Source organism: Aedes albopictus, chromosome 1 (genome assembly GCF_035046485.1).
Source record: "Aedes albopictus strain Foshan chromosome 1, AalbF5, whole genome shotgun sequence".
In the NCBI taxonomy this organism is placed as follows: Eukaryota; Metazoa; Arthropoda; class Insecta; order Diptera; family Culicidae; genus Aedes; species Aedes albopictus.
The window spans coordinates 274511808-274529834 of record NC_085136.1 but is presented as its reverse complement, the minus strand read 5'-3'; the positions used below and the strand labels follow the sequence as shown (position 1 = coordinate 274529834).

The 18027-nt window shown below is 38.2% G+C and overlaps 1 protein-coding gene across 1 annotated transcript in view; it reads right to left on the bottom strand.

Annotated features, from left to right (window-relative positions):
• The window catches only part of LOC109429298 (equilibrative nucleoside transporter 1), an 88358-nt gene that overhangs the window by 17049 nt on the left and 53282 nt on the right, over positions 1 to 18027 (bottom strand). Inside the window, exon 2 of the mRNA XM_029860508.2 lies at positions 13932 to 14039. Coding sequence (XP_029716368.1) covers positions 13932 to 14039 — 108 coding nt within the window. The remainder of the gene's footprint in view (positions 1 to 13931; positions 14040 to 18027) is intronic.

The window sequence follows — 18027 nt, the reverse complement described above, 5'->3', positions numbered from 1 at the left end:
TTGAAGTAAAAAAAAACGTTTGGATGGTGCCGGACTTGACAACGAGCCTGCTTTCCATCAGCAAGATTAGCACCAAGAATATGACAGTGTTATTTAAAGCGGAAGGATGTGAAGTTCGAGACGAGGATGGTGATATCGTGGTCACCGGTACTCAGGAGAATGGAATGTACAGGCTGAATCAGAAGCGATCGGAACGAGCGTTAGTGACGGACAGTACCAACTTGTGCCACAAAAGGCTAGGACATTTGAATCAGAAGTATTTCAGCAAGCTTCCAACTATGGTGGACGGAGTGCCGCAACGGCTTGGTGCAACAGTGGACTGCATTTCATGCGCTCAGGGTAAGCACGCAAGAAGTTCTTTTCATTCTAGTTCGTCACGGGCAGAAAGTCCGTTGGACTTGGTGCATTCCGATGTTTGCGGACCGGTAGAAGTCTCATCAATTGGTGAAAGCCGTTACCACAGACAAACAGACGTAACACCTTGAACGATTTTTATGGAAATTTATCACCCAGTTCACACTACCATCACCTGGTGGAAAAGTTGCACGAATCACTGTGTTGTGCAATATCGTCAACAGAAGGCGCTAGTGTGAAACGTCAAACGCATAGAAAAACGATGCGCGCGCCTCTGGTTGTGAAAGCCACAACTATGAAAATTTAAAATGATCGTTAAAAGCGTGGTCGATGGAAATTTCGCAAGTGTTACGTCTGTTTGTCTGTGCCGTTACTTCGTGACCTTTGTCAAGTAAAGGAAGTGTACGAGAGGTTCAAAGCACAAGTTGAGCGACAGACTGGACGTAAGATCAAAATCCTGCGAACGGATAATGGCACCGAGTTTAAGAATTCAGGAATGAAGAGAAGTTTCGAGCGAGACAGTGTGATCCATCAAACGACCTGTCCCTACACACCAGAGCAGAATGGAACTGCAGAGCGAATGAACAGAACGTTAGTGGAGAAGGCGAGGTCGATGCTGAATGATATGGGACTTCCGAAGAAGTTTTGGGCGGAAGCCATTCCTACAGCTGCCTATCTGGTGAGCAGATCCCTAACCCGGACAATAGAGTCAACACCGGAGGAAGCGTGGAGTCGAAGGAAGCCAGACCTGAAGCATCTTCAAGTGTTTGGATCACGAGTAATGGTACATTGTCCAAAACAGAAGAGACAGAAGTTCGATCCAAAATCTATAGAAGGTATTTTCGTTGGATATGCTGAAAACTCAAAAGGTTTCCGAGTGTATAATCAAGAAAAAGATAAAGTGATAATAAGCCGTGACGTCGTGTTCATCAATAAAGAGCGACCGTTTCATCCGACAGAAGCAAATGATGAACATCAACCTGTGGAGTTCATCGAGTTGATTACTTGGCCGGAAATGGATGATCAGCTACCACGTGAAGCCATCAATATGCAGCTTGCGGAAAACAATCGAGTAGATCGTCCATCTTCTCTGGATGTCGTGGTGCCTGATACTTCGTTCCCACCGCAAATTGATAGATCCGCTGAAGAGGAGCATGGATTCAGGCACAACGGTCGGGAGTGCCAACCCCCAGGCCAACCTTACGATTTTATGTGTTTAAGTTCAATCACTACTGCTCCAGAAAATCACAAAAGCAACCCTTATAACTTCTGAGATGGAAGATGACCCCACTAGCTACACCGAGGCTATGAGACGATCCAATAATCAGCAATGGATGGCTGCTATGCGAGAGGAGATTGAAGCATTGCACGAAAACGAAAACTGGGTACTGACCAACCTACCGAAGGGACGGAAGGCGATCAAGAACAAATGGGTATACAAAACGAAACGAGGACCCGACGGCACAGTTGAGCGATTGAAAGCAAGGCTTGTCGTGAAGGGCTGTTCCCAGCGTTTTGAAATCGATTTTGATGAAGTTTACTCTCCCGTCGTACGTTACTCAACGATTCGATATCTGATGCCACTGGCGGCTCAACACAATTTGGGCATAGATCAAATGGCTGCAATAACCGCTTTTCTTCAAGGAAAACTAACTGATGAGGTCATTTTCATGGAGAAACCCGAAGGCTTTGTTCAAGATTCAACGAAGGTGTGTCGCTTGAAGAGGGCATTGTACGGTTTGAATCAGTCAAGTCGTGTGTGGAACCTTCAACTGGATCAAGCGTTACGAGCCTTTCTTGAACGATAACCTCTGACGGTGCACTGAAGCGCCAGAGCTTTAGATGTGAGTCTTGAGGAGTCTGGTGGTGAAGTTAGTCTATCAGTTAAGTTGTTTTGACTAGTTGTTTGATTCAGAGAGCTGTTGACCAAAGTGTTAGATGAAGAAATTGGTTTAAAGAATGTACGGACAGATAGTCTTAAGGCGGAGTTAGCTCAAGCTTGATCAAGATCCATATCGCGAAGTGGTGATATGTCCGTTCGAGAGAATTCCAGTGTTTTACCTTTAGATAATGTTAAAACAGCCAAAAATAAAAATCCTAAACAAAACTATATTTGGCAGTCAAAACACAATTTGTTTCGCTAATGACGATGCTTTGTATTTAGTAACATAAACGGCATGCCACAAATTGTGTTCTTGAGTCACAGAGATGAACTGACCAAAAACCAATACTGAACGTAATAGAACAAGCATCCTTTAGGACAAAGAAAAACTACATTTTTCCCTGAAGAAGACATCGAATCTGGTGTCGAATCGGCGAATAAAATTTATAGTTTGTCGAACTTTCGCAAGGACCGTTTTCTGTGTGTAGGACACATCTTCATCCATCTGCCAAAAATGCATCTTTGATGTCATCTGGACATTCCAGAAGTTTGCATACAAGTAAATTTTATAAACAACATACACATCATGTAAACTTCCACCATATGTCATGCTTGATGCCAGAGTATTTACATGACATAGAATTCAAATTTACATGATATATTTTGCGACGAATTGAAGTGACTAAAATTAAGTTTGCATGACGTGTAATCGTCATCATCTATAACTGTTTCCAAGCAACATCTCCAAAGTTTCCCTTTGTAGAAAATTCTATTCTTAGAAAGAAAGAAAGAAAGAAAGAAAGAAAATCTTAAGTTAAGATTTTCTTTCAAATTGTTTTATGTTTTCAGGGATTATCTGTTGTGTCAAATCTTTTAGAAAAAGCAAAAGTACAGTAGACGTTCGATAAGTGCAACATGCTTACGTTTTAGTTACCGAATGAAATTCGCTAACTGCAACGACTGACAGCCGTCAAACAGTTGTCAAATGCTGTTGGACGCAGCCAGAATGCACTCAAAAACATCGCAATGCAGCTGTAGTGCATCCGAAAAACATCGCAACCGTGTTGACGTTTTGTTTTTGACAGATAGCGGTGCGATAACTGCAAAATTGTTGCACTTAGCGGACTTGCAGTTAAAAAGCATTGCAGTTAAACCGCTTGCACCGAGCGAACGTCTACTGTAATCAATAATTACTCTGACTAATCTAACTTTTTTATTTGAGATTACCTTCAGAACCAAATGCAAAAACTTGTTCAGAAATTTTCCCAAAACAAAAGCAGGAAACCTCCCAAGAATTCTCCTAGAGATTCATGTAGACGCTTTTATCAAAACTAATTCATCTCTTAGTCTTAGCCCTGTAGATTTTCTGTGATCAGGATAAAATTCAGGAATTCATCCTGGGATTCGCCAAGGCTTCGGAACATTTTCACCAATCATTCCGAAATTTTGCCACACATTTTGCATCAAAATCTTCACAATCCCACTTTATGAATGTAAATTTCACAGGAATAGCTTTGTAAAATGGCTCATTATATTACCTGTTACAAGGTTGTTCTGCATAATGACCAGTAATTATTTTTTACAGACATTGGAGTTTGAAATCAAGGGCAGGATATTACCTACAAGATTGAAAAATGAAGTAAAACAGAAAAAATAGTCGTTTGTTCTCTTGAGGCAGTCTTTCTGGTTCAAATCAAGAACTCAGATTGTGCTTTTGGACCCTATTGTGAATTGCGACAAAATGTCACGTTGAGAACCACTAGCACCCCCGATATGTGATGTGCAGTGCCGCCTGCACCGTCATCATCATCCTCCTTCGTCTTCGGGGGGACTATAGTTGCTGCATGGTGCAGCAGCAGGTATAGGGGCCGACTTGAAGAAATCCACGAAAGCAGACCTCCAATTATGTATGTGTACGATGGCATGTTTTCTCGCCATTATCAGAGATGAAAATGGAGCTACACTCTAAATTACCGCGAAATATTGTAGTATGCATATAAATCTCTTTTGATAACAATTTTCCTTTTCTTCTGTGTAGTACACAGTTTGACCAGAATGAAAAAAAATCAGAATCATAAAATTTCATCACTTTCAGTTCAGCGTGTACTCGCTCCGGCTATTCTAAACGGTGAACCTGATCATGTTTTTATCACACAATGCCTCCACCTCCTCTCGATGAAATTGACTCCGAAAAGAGTAGAATTTCGATTTATGAGCTCTTTTTATCATGGACGACAGTCCAAAGTCAATGCGGATAAAATAGGCTTCGTTCGTTTTTTTTATGGATTGTAACTTCCATTTATCGATTGACATAACTACCACCATTTCAAACAAATGTTTACCCTTTTACTGTGGGCTACCCGAGTATTGTAAACAACACACAGCAGCACGCAATAGTAGGTGCATTTCCGGTCTACTATGCTCTGTATGGTATGTCATACGAAAGGAATTTCTGTTATCATCCGTATCACATGGCACAAACACATAATTGGGTTCTTGAAAGGGTGTCCAGATGTTTCTCTGGATTACTTTTGTGGGGAGACCTATGAGTCTCCATTCAAAAAGTTAATTGCAATTCAAAATTGTTAGTCAATAGTTATATCTACAGAAATAAAAACTTTTAATTATTTGACAACCTGAACAAACATACTAGAGCGTAGTAAAATTATATCACACTGTTAAAAAAGTGCTCTTCCGATTACGTTATAAATATGGCAATATTTCAATCGCTGAACAACCCAATTACAACCAACGCAGCGGAAGAAATTTCTAGGAATGGCGGGAATGGCAGCTTTGCACCGATGCTTTAGTTTCTCTTTTTAGTTGTGCATTAGTAGTCATGCCAACTAGCATTACTGAACGCAGAAATATGCATGCTACGTTGAAATTTATACCACAGTCTGTGTTTATACTGCTGTTATCAAATGACTCCAGCGCAAAAAATCATTCCATTGCCTTTTTTTTTCAATTTTGCACAACACAAGCTTCAAAGGAAGACTCTTTACAATTCGTTTCAGAATTGTATGTTCTACTTATTTGAATTATTTTGACATTTAATATTTTAGCTTTTATATTGGTATCACCTTAAAAGATTGATGATTTTAATGTGCATATCTTTTATTGATAATAGGAAGTGAAATTGATCAAGTGACAAATAAAAATGACTTTCATTATGTCGATAGCGTTTTGAAAATTGTTGGAAATGAGAAACTTGTTTGAAATTGTTTCATCATAACAAACGATAATGGCTGTTCGCAGTTCAAAAGAAATTTCGCAGCCTACCTTGATGCATGGGAAATTCTTTGCATGGATCATCCAAGAAGCATTTTTCTTCGATCGCAGTATTGTGCGGGTATTCCCTCTAATCGAACACGACGGTTCAGAACGTTCGTGCCTCGAACAGTCCAGTTTCACCTGGTTTCACAGTCGAATGTGTCAAAAGTGACAGAGTGGAACGTGCTTTTTTGCTGCCTCACTCACATTTCATCTTCGCTGTCTTTCTTTTTTCAACGATGACAGCAGACGGTCGCATCAAAAAACGAGGTACTTTGTGCAAAAGTGACAGCAAGGAGACTCAATTTGACGAGGTTCGTGAAAAAGGACGTTCGAAATAGGGTGTCGAATTGGGTTTTTAAATTTTGAAAAATGTATCGATTTTTTGATTTTATACGAAAGAGCACCTTTTTCTGAGCCACTATGATTTTGTTTCAGATTTTTAGAACTTTATTTTGATACCTAAAACCAATTTCAAAGAGGTTTTTTGAAATCACCTTTTGACAGCTGGGCAACTGTTTGACAGCTCCGCCCAGTACAAACTGCGACGAGGGGTGATTCGACAAATCGCTCCCATACAAACTTCAAATTGATTTTTAAATTGGTTCCCGGGCACCAAAACTCATGAAAATTTGGATTTCGGCTCAGTTTGACATGCAGATTCAGAATATAGAATAATCTCAACACCGTTAAAGAAGCCAATTGACCTTCGAATACAGTGACCAAGGAAACTCACAATACACAGTTGAGAAAAAATGACAATTCAAATGACAGTCATTATAGAGAGTTTCTTCCAGAAATCGGTGAATAATTGTCTTCAGCGATTCCTTTCGAACACGAAACTGAGCTATACCTATTCAAAGAATATCGCATTCTAATATTCCTTTCCCTTCCCAACTGACTAAATTGCACTTATTCAGTTGGATCTCAGTGCAATTACTGAAATTCATACCTATTCAGATCAATCGCAAAGAAGCAACCATTATTGGCATGTACAGTCAGTCTAAGCTAAGCTAAATTAATAGTAATTGAATGATATCCAAGATAATATCCCAAGCCTACTTGGGATACTTTACTGTTTCAAAGATTTACAAAACTGAAACAAGTTTCTTTTTGGCAACACTTCTACAGCATTCAGTTAAATAAAATACTAGATGTTAAAAAATAGCAATAAACACTTTGCTTGAATCTTCTTCGATTGCGTCTTTCCTTCGTTTCTCTTGCATCACCCTTAATAATCCTTTTTGATCCGCGCATCCACTACCTCCTTCGCACTTTTCGATCAAACGACGTTGCGATGCCTATTCTCCGTTTCTTTTCATGCTGCGTGCTTAATTCCTTGTTCCGAAGATAAGAGAAAATTCCTGGAAATGCACCGACAACGACGAAATCGAAAATAAATTTAGCCAAATTCCGTGATCCTGCTGGGAGGGAGCGAGACCACGTCGCAGAAAGCGGAGATTCGTGTCCGAGCGATGAGTTATGGGCGCGACGTGAACACCGTGTTTCCGAGTTGAATTGCTACTACGGTGGTGACCGTTGGTTGTCCGAAAATGCGGGTACCGCTGGAGCCTTCAAGGTCCCTCACAGGTACGCAGTCTGCAGTCGGCTGTGAAATGTTTGGCAACTTGCAGTTACAATAAATATTTGTGTGTGATGTTTTGCAAATAAGGGTTACGAGAATAGGGCGAACCAGTAACACTGGGTAAACTTGTGCTAGTAAGAAACCCAGAAAAAACTGAACTCACGTTGGATCCCCAGCAAAATCCAAGTAACCACACAGCTCAAACCGTAAAGTGGGAAAACGCCATTGTATGTACCTAACTTCAGTTTGGCCAGTTTGGCTTTATTGCGGCCCTTTAGAAATTGCTTAGACAATTCTTTCAACTATTCCTTTGTGAATTTCTTGAGATTTAATAGGCAAATAATTTGGAAATTCCTTTCGGAAATCCATCGGTAATACATTTGGAGATTTATTTAGCAACTGAGCATTTTTTTTATTACCGTACGGGATTGGGCCGAAGGGTCTCAGATTTTCATGAAACCTTTTTTCATAGGCAGGGCTCATGGATATATGAACAAAAAAAAAATTGAGAAAAATTCAGGGTCGCCTATTTTTCCGGAAAACTCAGGTGGAAATTCTTTGTATTCCCCTGACACTACTTACTTTGAAAAATCATAACTCAAGAACGAAGCATCGTAGAAACAAAGTTTTTTTTTAGAAAATGAAAGCAAATCTTCTCAGAAATCCAAAAAAAATATGAATTAGAAAAAGTTTCCCACAAAATTTTCCACAATTAAGAAAATTCGTAAAGAAAAGCCGGAAAAACTATGCCCGAGCTCGTGGAAAATTTTCGAAAAAATATTTTTGACAAGGTTATTTTATAAGCTTTAATCGCTGAAATTTTTGGAATGCACTTTTTTTCATTTGTGAGTTATGGCCAATTTTGTTGAAAAATGTCCAAATGTGCTATAAAAGCCTTTTCTTTGAAAAATCATAACTCAAGAACGAAGCATCGTAGAAACAAAGTTTTTTTTAATGAAAATGAAAGCAAATTTTCTCAGGAATCCAAAATAAATATGAAATGGAAAAAGTTTTCCACAAATTTTTTTACCGTTGAGGAAATTTATAAAGAAAAGCCGGAAAAACTATGTCCGAACTCGTGGAAAATTAAAAAAAAAAATATATTTTTGAGAAGGTAATTTCATAAGCTTTGATCGCTGAAATTTTTGGAATGCACTTAATTTTCGTTCCTGAGTTATGGCAAATTTTGTGAAAAATGACCATATAATATAGGCTTACACTGTCTTAAAGAACACCAAGAATATAACACTATTGAAAATAGTATTTCAAAACTTACAGACGGTACTGTGGCAAGAAGCCACAATGTTGCACGTCTGAAAATTTGTTCGAAAATCTCATACAAAGCACAAAAATAAAAAAAAAAAACCTTCCTTCTTGTCTCCAATCCGATGCGATGGATGGCGAATGAATTCATGCGGAGTAAATGTGTTCATTTCACCATAAATTTTAAATGGAACATGAAATTAAAGCATAGTGACCAAACATCAAGGTGATAAAATCCAGTGAAATGTAAGGCTTGAACATTTTTGAGCCATTACTTGCTAGCGCATGATAGGTGTCAGATTTATTTGCACAGTGTGCGTTTGATAAATTATGATTCTCCTGGTAGGAACAAGTAAGTATTTACGATGTTTGCAGAGAACATACTCAATACTTAATTTTATGTTATAAGAATGTATTGAAAAACATCTTTAGTAACATCAATGATGTTTTATAAGCCGCTTTTTCGATGATATAAGCGTACGAAAATACGTTATCAAATTCGGAACAAAACATAGACATTTGTATGAAACATGTATTATATACACTATTGTAACAAGTTGTGTTACTTGGGAAATAATTTGTACTAAACATAGTTTTACAGGCTGTAGGGTTTTCGTCACCGTCCAAGTGTGGCAAGTCTACCGATTTATACAAATCTGATGATGATAGTAAACGAGTAAGCCAAAACGTTATAAATCGAGGCTTTAGTATGTCTCAATGACCGAAAAACATCAACAATCAGTAAATATAGTTTTACAGCATTTAGAAACATCCAAACTAGTAAAACTTTGCAAACTTAGCAAAAATAAAGACATTTTAGAGTAAAAACATCAACATTTCATAACTAACGCAGATGTGTTGGTGGTTCTCGTTTTTGACATTTGCGGGAATCTCTTCCCTTGGTATTTATTATGCCTTTCGAGAAACATTAGAATATGGCGATTATCTGCCTTCGGTTTCTGATATAAGCGCGACAGTTACTAACCATAACAGTGACTCCAAACTCCAATAGAATTCGATCTTATTATATAGAATTTGACAGCAAGCATACTCATCTCACTGAGCCACTCTTGCCGTTTATGACAAATACAATCAAAAATATATGTCACTTCGCGAAACCCACGTGCTTTTGTTTTGGGCAGGAACATAATTCCCTTTATTTTGCCTTGCGAGTGTCACTGCGACTGTATGCCTTGCGAGCGTACGACCGCCACCGGACTCTAATAAAAGATAAGCGCGACAATATTTAGATACGTTGCCCTAATTCAGGGGTGCACTTGGTACACCGAGAAGCAACAAGTGCACCGCGGCAGTTTAAAAGTTCTACATTCACTCACATCACTTGCGATAGATAAATTCACAAAAAATACGAATTTAAGAAGGAATTCGGCAAGATTCCTATCAGGCATTCGAAAATGACAATATCATAAGATTTCTCTCAAGAATTTGATATCGATGTCCATAGAATCAAACATTCTACAAGGAATGTACCTTTAAACATTTTGCTAAAATGTCGAAAGAAACCCAACTTGTGGTATTGCAGAGTCTACGCATCAGGGATCAATCAATGATTTCGTGACTATTTTTCCAGGAATATCAAAAATTTGTTAATGATTTCAATGGAATCTTCTTCCGATCTCATGAGTTGGCCAGAAAACCAGGATGAAATTTACCAAATACCTTATCAAAAATATGCAAAAGTTCTGAAAGTAAAGCTTCCAAGGATCTTGCAGGGGTTTTTGGCATAGATTTCTTCAGAAATCCAGTATCAGTATTAGTAGAACGTCTTTCAAAAATCACAAAAGTAAACATACAGAGATTGATGCAAGAGTTTGTCTAAGTTATCGTTAGAAATCCACCTGAAATATATCAGAAATGCTGCGAGAAATTCACTATGGGTATGCACAGGATCATACTCGAAAGTTTCCAGAAATATCCCCAGAAAGAATACATTTTACGATCGAAGCACCGCAAACTAATTAAAACAAAATGCAAGTCAGTGCTATGAAGCTTTATTATACACTTATGTTATGATTATGATCACATCTGTGTGGAAAAGGATATTTTAAGGACAGCTTGTTTAACAAATTTTAAATTGTGTTCTTTGACCTTAATGACCAGGTGCACCGCGTAGAGATAAATTTCCAAAAAGTGCACCACGAGCCAAGAGGTCTGAAAACCCCTGCCCTAATTCATCATCGGAAAGCTCTGTATCAACTTGATCAAAGACGAAATATGTGGTCTGATTCTCGGAATACTGAAATTTAGACATTTTCAGCCACACCAAGGTTTTTTTTATATTCTAAGGTTGTCTTGGATGTCAAAACTGGCTGAGCGGCCATTATTTTTTCACCGTGAGAAATTCTGAAATCAAATTCCCCGCCTCCTCAAATTCCTTTGAAATTTCGCTTCCTCTGCTTTTCACCACAAACTAAACGTCATGCTCAACCTTACAATATATAAAAACCTTGAGCCACACATCAGCTTTCTCGTGCTCATCATTCTACCATGACAGGGTAGAAAGTGGAAGCAGCGCAACGTCAACCAGTTGGATATAGTAGAATTAGAATAGAATACATTTAGGCGCAGTACAAATTGTAAGTACAGCTTCCAATTAGATTCGCTCACGCAGTGCCCTAGTTGACAAAAGAGCTGTAAATTAGGTTAAGTGATTGAAGAATAAAAAAATACGATCAATATTCGGATGATCTTTCGGTGTGTTTCGGTGAAGGACGACTAAGACTAGCTCCTAAAACAATAAAAACAACCGACATTAATTTGGTGGCCAGGTTATTAACCAAAGAGAAATCGATCATTGTAGATATGCCCGTATGATACTACCCAAGTAACATTTTAAGTTTTGTTCGGCTCTACAAGAGATCTTCATGACCATTTTTATAAAACTTGCAATAAAACTGAATCATACATCAAAACCTCTTGATAACCTCTTTAAGAGCATCTTCCGGCTAAGTGGACCACTCTCGGAGCGGTTTTGCAAACCGCATTAAGAGTAGCAATAAACCCGTTTTAACCCGTTGAAATATTTCCCATTCTCGATTGTTGTTGTTTTTTTTTTCAACAAAACTATGACAGCTCAAGATGCAGAGAAGCTTCTTTGATGGCACGTAAAGTTCAGGAGGATACATCATTTGAAAGTAGAAAGCGTTTATTTCAAAGTAGTATTTTAGTAGTTATTGTGCTGGTAGGCTTCTGCGCATTCGAATTTACCGTGAATATTGGGGTTGCAGAATCATAAAATTAATGCGCTTCGAAAATAGTGAATATTATCATCTTGGAATGAAATAAATCAATTTGTGAATTTAGTAAAACTATCCCAAATCACAAGGAAACTCAACAGAGAGAGTTTATTTATGTGAGCATGTTATGAAAATGGTTGCAACTGCCAATTCACTGCTAATTTAAGCAAAATTAACTATTTTTCATTCACGTAAACTAATTCTTCAATATGGCGACGACCATAATCAGCGAAAATAAAACGAAAGCAAGTTTACTTTTATGATGACCGCAATAAACCTAGCAGTGTCGTAGTTTCTGCTTTTCCACCAACAGATGTCGTTACTAATCGAACGGATCGCCATCTGTTGAGAGTTTTAACAGTTTTATTGCGGTAATAGTGATTGCCAGAAGGTTTACATATCGGAAAGTTTTGTTTACTCTTAAAATCTGTCTTTATGGATATCTTCAAGTATACTATAATAGTTATTTATGTAACGAGTTGCAAAAAGTTGATTTTTTCAGCGCGAGTCGTACGAAGAGTGCTGAAAAAATCGAGTTTTGCAACGAGTTCCATACAAAATTTTATGCAATTCTGTATCATAATTTATATTTTATTTAACTCATTTCGGTATCATAATGAGCATTTTTTCCGAACTGGTTTATTATGCAACTGAAATGAGTTGCATAATGAAAAATAGTTGTATAATGTTCATAATGCAACTCATTTGAGTTGCATTATGAACATTATGCAACTCAAATGAGTTGCATTATGAAAAAATCATTGCATAACATTTTGTATGGAACTCGTTGCAAACCTCGATTTTTTCAGCACTCTTCGTAATTATCCAACTCGGCAAGCCTCGTTGGATAAATGTACGACTCGTGCTGAAAAAATCAACTTTTTGCAACTCGTTACATAAATAACTATTATGCAATGATTTTTTCATTATACAACTCATTTGAGTTGCATAATGTTCATAATGCAACTCAAATGCGTTGCATAATGAACATTATGCAACTATTTTTCATTATGCAACTCGTTTCAGTTGCATAATGAACCGGTATGGAAAAGTAAGTCATTATGAGAATGAAATGAGTAGTATAAAATAGAAATTATAATACTGAATTGCATAAAACATTTTATTAATGGTTTTCATAAAAGCAGTCATAAAACTGTGAGTTTTAATTATTGCTGTAATAAAACCTTAATAAAAATCAAACAAAACCAATCAGCGATGGAATTGTTACTTGGGTAAGCACGAGATTTGTTTCGATTTCCTAGTCAACTTTGCTAACGACAACATTAAGGGGACTCACTAAATAGCTTAAATTGCTGCGTAAGCCATGATTTTCTGTTATTTGAAATGTTTCATAAAATTGCGAATGAAATAATCAAAGATTGCCTTGGTGATCGCAACGTTTAAACAGAATAAACTTGCTTATTGAAGTTTATTCTGTTTACGCAGTTAAGTGAATCCCCCTATTATTTTATTTTGTCTGACTCTCGAGATACATAGGTTTAGACTTTCTGAGTCTCACTAACGCCGCCTAGCGGCTCAATTCAGGGTCAAGTAGTTCGTTATCATCATGGCCAACTTTGCCAAAGATAAAATTCTTCTTGTATTCTGATTCTCTAAATTTTACAGACTCACTAGCGCCACCAGTCGGATGATCCTAGAATCAACTTTTTTCTTATCGGATAGCTATGTACTCCTCGTGGGTTTTGAGATAAACTTATCTAGGGCTAAAAGTCTCGTTGCTATAAGAAAAATGGATTGATTGTTAGTTAAATATATACATTGACTTACTTTTTTCATCTGTATTAACGAGATTGTTAGTCTTAAATTAGTTCTTCTCTGAACCCACAGAGAGTGGAATTTGACCACAGGTCCTCGACGGTCGACGTGAAAGACGCGCCAGGTCCGCTCCTCATTCAATCTAAGGTACAAGTGAGGGTTGTGTCGCTGATAGTGCTCGAGGGTTGAGCAATAAAAAAAATATTGGAATGCAAAAGATTAATTTGGAGATAAACTGCATTTGAAAATAAATGAGGTGAAAATAAGAGTCCTAGTCCTAGAGCAAGACATTTGAAATATTTCCTCCATTTTATCACCAAAACTGCCAGATGCAAAGATGATGGGCAATCAAAAGATACTATTACAGAAGAACTTCATTTGTCACGATTCAAGTACAGTCAGCTCTTCCTATCATGAGGTCGACTTGTCCATGAGGCAAGCATTTCTCCCTAAAATTCATGATAGGAAAAGTTGACCGTAAACGACCACCGATCTGGAGAGCAGCCCATCAATCATCACTCCGGTTACTCCTATTACTTACCCTTGAAGTTGAGTTCATCGTTGGGGAGATTGGTTTCCTCCCACGCCGGTGTAAGCCGCACCGGTTCCGTGGCAAGGAAGGGTGATTTTTCCGAGTCATGATTCGGACCTAATGGGAGGGAAACCGAAATGGAAAAGAAAGATGATTGGTAATGAATTATAGCATAGTACATCTAGAATGATTATTATATAAATAAAATAATTGTATGAAGATGTGCAAAATTGAGCCAAAACGCGTCCATAAACTACGTAAACTCTAAGTTCTAAGGTCTGGCCAAATTTTTGTGAGGTCAAAAGTGTACGAGAGGAAGAACTGATTGATTTTGGGACGAACAAAAATGAGGCTACGTTTAATGGGTAACGCCTTCTGAGTTCTTTCGATATAGCTCTCTTTGCAGGGATTCAAGCCCAGCCTCTTTCATCATCTTTGTCATGCTTTATAGTTCAGCGTCACTATATGTACTAAGGGAGATCCTTCCCGGATAAACGATAACCATAAGACGTGCTTAACCACCCATTCGGGATATTATTAGAACAGTATGCGGTATTGTAAAACCGTCTACATTACGGTTCGTGTATGGTGTCGTTTTATTATGATTATATTTTACAAAAGTGAAATCAACGCAAAAATCAACGCGATACAATCTGTGTATGTACATATCTCAACAATTATCAGTGATTATCTAATTCTCACATCACACCGCTATTCAAAGTGGAAGCGAACATTCCCTATCTCATCTTCCGCTACAAATTCGTGTGAGAAAATATTCATTCAATCACTCCACAATAAAAGCCGTGAATCTTGACGCAATATGATAGCATACATCCATTGTCCTCCATTGATTTCCATATCAAATAGAAAAAGCAGCGCCGCGCCACTTCTATTCTTCCATTCAAATGTAACTAACAATCAACACAAATAACGAGAACTTTCGTTCTTCAAAATCTGTGTTCTTTTTTGTGGAACTCCCAACCAATTGAATCACGCTGACTGTATAGGGACCGTCGTCGTCACATTCTTTCCATCGGTAGACCGCCACATTCCCTCTAAATATTTAGAAGCTCATAGAAATGCCGGTCGCTACGCTATGTCGGCCGGTCTGGCTGGAATGGAAAACATGACGAGCGAGGTTCAAGTTCAATGATTCAATTAGATTCCATAAATTAGTACTGATTTGATGCTGGTGGATGGCGGGCGGGCTGGACCGACAAGCGGCGACAGCGTTAAATGGAATTGTACATATTCACCCGACCGTCGCTCGCCTCGCCGTTGCACACGACCGTGTAGGTTTAATACTTCTTACTATAATTATATGATCATATCTGTTACATGCCTATATGGAGAAAAATTGTAAAGAGGAAAAAAATATAATACAGACATCTTTCATGACAAAGCTGACCCAGCAGAGCAAGAAGCGATATAGGGAAGCAAAAGTAGCTTGAAAACAAATCCACCACATAAAGAAAAGAGAGCATGAGGCAACTGTGATTGCTCAGGCGCAAGAGAGTATGGAACAGAGTGATATGCGGAGGTTTTACGAAACTGTCAATGGCGTGCGGAGAAAATCAGCGCCTTCCTCCGTCAGTGCAATAACCGTGATGGAAACTTGCTGACAGACAATACAAAACAATATGGTGGCTGGCAGGAGAAGAGAGCACTTTGAGGAATTGTTGAACGGTGGGAATGGAAGAGTGACAGACAGAATTCGAATCGACGACGACGGACAGACTGAGAAATCTCCCACGCTAGTCGAGGTCAAGACAGCTATCAGAGCAGGACTGAAAAACAATAATGCCTGGTTTAGACAGTGCAAGTGACTGGATTCAAGTCAATGGAAAATGCTCAATTGAATGCGAATTGAACGTGTAAACACCACCATTCATCTCACATGAGCAACTCACTTGACTTGAACGAAAGTTGAACATGTTGAACTTTTTCATTCAAGTCAAACGAAATCGTCTCACTTGCCCCGTCTAAACTCGCGATTCATGTGAGCTGATTTCAAGTCATCTGTCAGTGAGATGAATTCAATTCAGTTTGCTTACGCTCCGCACGAGTTGAACAATGTAAACCCTTGCTTAAACTGAGATGCTTTCAAGAGCATTCAAGTGAACACTCAAGTCATTCGCTCAGTCTAAACACATCATTCCATTGCATTGAACATCTTTGAGAAGTTAGCAAGTGGAATGCTCGTTTCAGTTGAACAATGTAAACCAGGCATAAGGCTTCTGGAACGCGGCCGAGCTTCTCAAGCACGGCGCGGCAGTGAGCAGCTGTATCAACTCTTACACCGTATTATATTGAATATACGGGAAAAAGAAGAACTGCCTGCTAGTTGGTTGGATGGGATTGTACGGCATTTCCCCGAAAACCACTTCTCCGAATGCAGTTTTCCCGAAAATTATTTTCCCGAATGTACCATTTACCAGAAAAATGTTTCCCGGAATGTAATGTTTTCCCGAAAAGTGTATAGCATCTGCTATTCAACATTCTTCGTGCCTCAGCTGACGCTCGCCACGCTGACGTAGTACAAGAGGGCCGTAATGACTCCAATGCACAACTAGGGGAATCCGGTCATTAGGCCTAAGCACGCATAACCAAAGTACGTCAGGCCGAAGTACGTTAAACCGAATGGGTTATTTAGCTGTCTTCTTTTTTGTTAAAGATGTTCAAATTAGTTTTCGAAGTCTTAGAAGATGTTGAGTCTCTTGGGTTTTTTAGCATTCCTCGAGTCAAGTGTATTCTATGGATACTGAGGGTTAAAGGTCATTTAGCCGAACGCCGTTTGGCCGAAAATGAGTTATGAGCTCAAATGATAATGCCACTGCAGTGCACTGCTTCCCACATCACTACACTGAAAGACGGCTTGCGGTTGAAATTACTATTCTGCAGGGTCAATTTAAATACACAACACCACTAAATTTGTGCAGACTGAGTTTCGTTTCAATTCAACAGATTAATGTTTTCAATTCTACCATGGAACCGGTTTACAATTGAAAAAAACTTTCCGTTGGCAACTGGGTTCGAACCAAGAACCTTGTAATCACCGGGCTAGCACGCTATCACTAAGCTATCGCACCAGTTGATGTGAGAGGATACAAAACGCACACAAGAGTGATTGTGCGTCAATGATCACGTTTTGCCATGGTAAATTTGAAAACATTGTTATGCTTGTCATTACCGCAAGCCGTCTTTCGAGTTATACGAAAGAACAGCCTATATTTCAAAGAAGGATAAATATCTGGTGAAATAATGGCAGTTTCAGCATCAACTAATCTCTGAATGGAAAACAAGAAGGAATAGCCATATTATCGAAATCATATTGGATTTCGAAAATTCCATGATAAGAGGAAATGCACAATATCAATGAGGTGTGAAAGTTTCATGATCTTGATGTCTTCATCCATTCCCAAATTTTCTCAAATCATAGGAGGTATAAATTATTGAACATTTTTTTTAAATCATGCACATTAGCACTCCTTGTACTTACGCTAAATATCCGCTACTTCGTTCCAATGACTAGTTCGAACAGTGGAATCAATAAAAAAAATCACCAGAAACTAGTACTAAAATAGTATAATAAATAGGAGATTGGAGACCGGAAAAACTATGCGCCAAACAACTGTAACATTTCATTTCAGTTTTAGCACATTGGAGCATTAAAATTGAATGAAAATGTCACTTTGTTTAGCTTTTGTAGACGCCATGATTCTTCGGCTTAGTGTGTAGTATACACATGATCATAAATGTCATGATTCTGGAATATTTCGAATTAACTTTTCGATAACTGGACATTTTATGCGACGGTCAAAGATGCTATTTTGAACTTGTATACTTGTTTTCAACAAAAAATAGCTATTTTTCAAATTAAATGTGGGCCGAATATTGAGGACATTTTTTTCACTATGTATCCAAATCTTGGCCCATCAGTAAAGTTACGTCAACAACACCGAAAAAGTGACGTCAACGACATTGCTTGCGAATGAACCAGAAAAAAAAATGAACAGGAAGAAAATTGTAAAAATATAACACAATAATAGTGATTTTGTTACTAAATTAAGAAAGAACTTTAGTTTAAGTGATTTATTAATAGTTA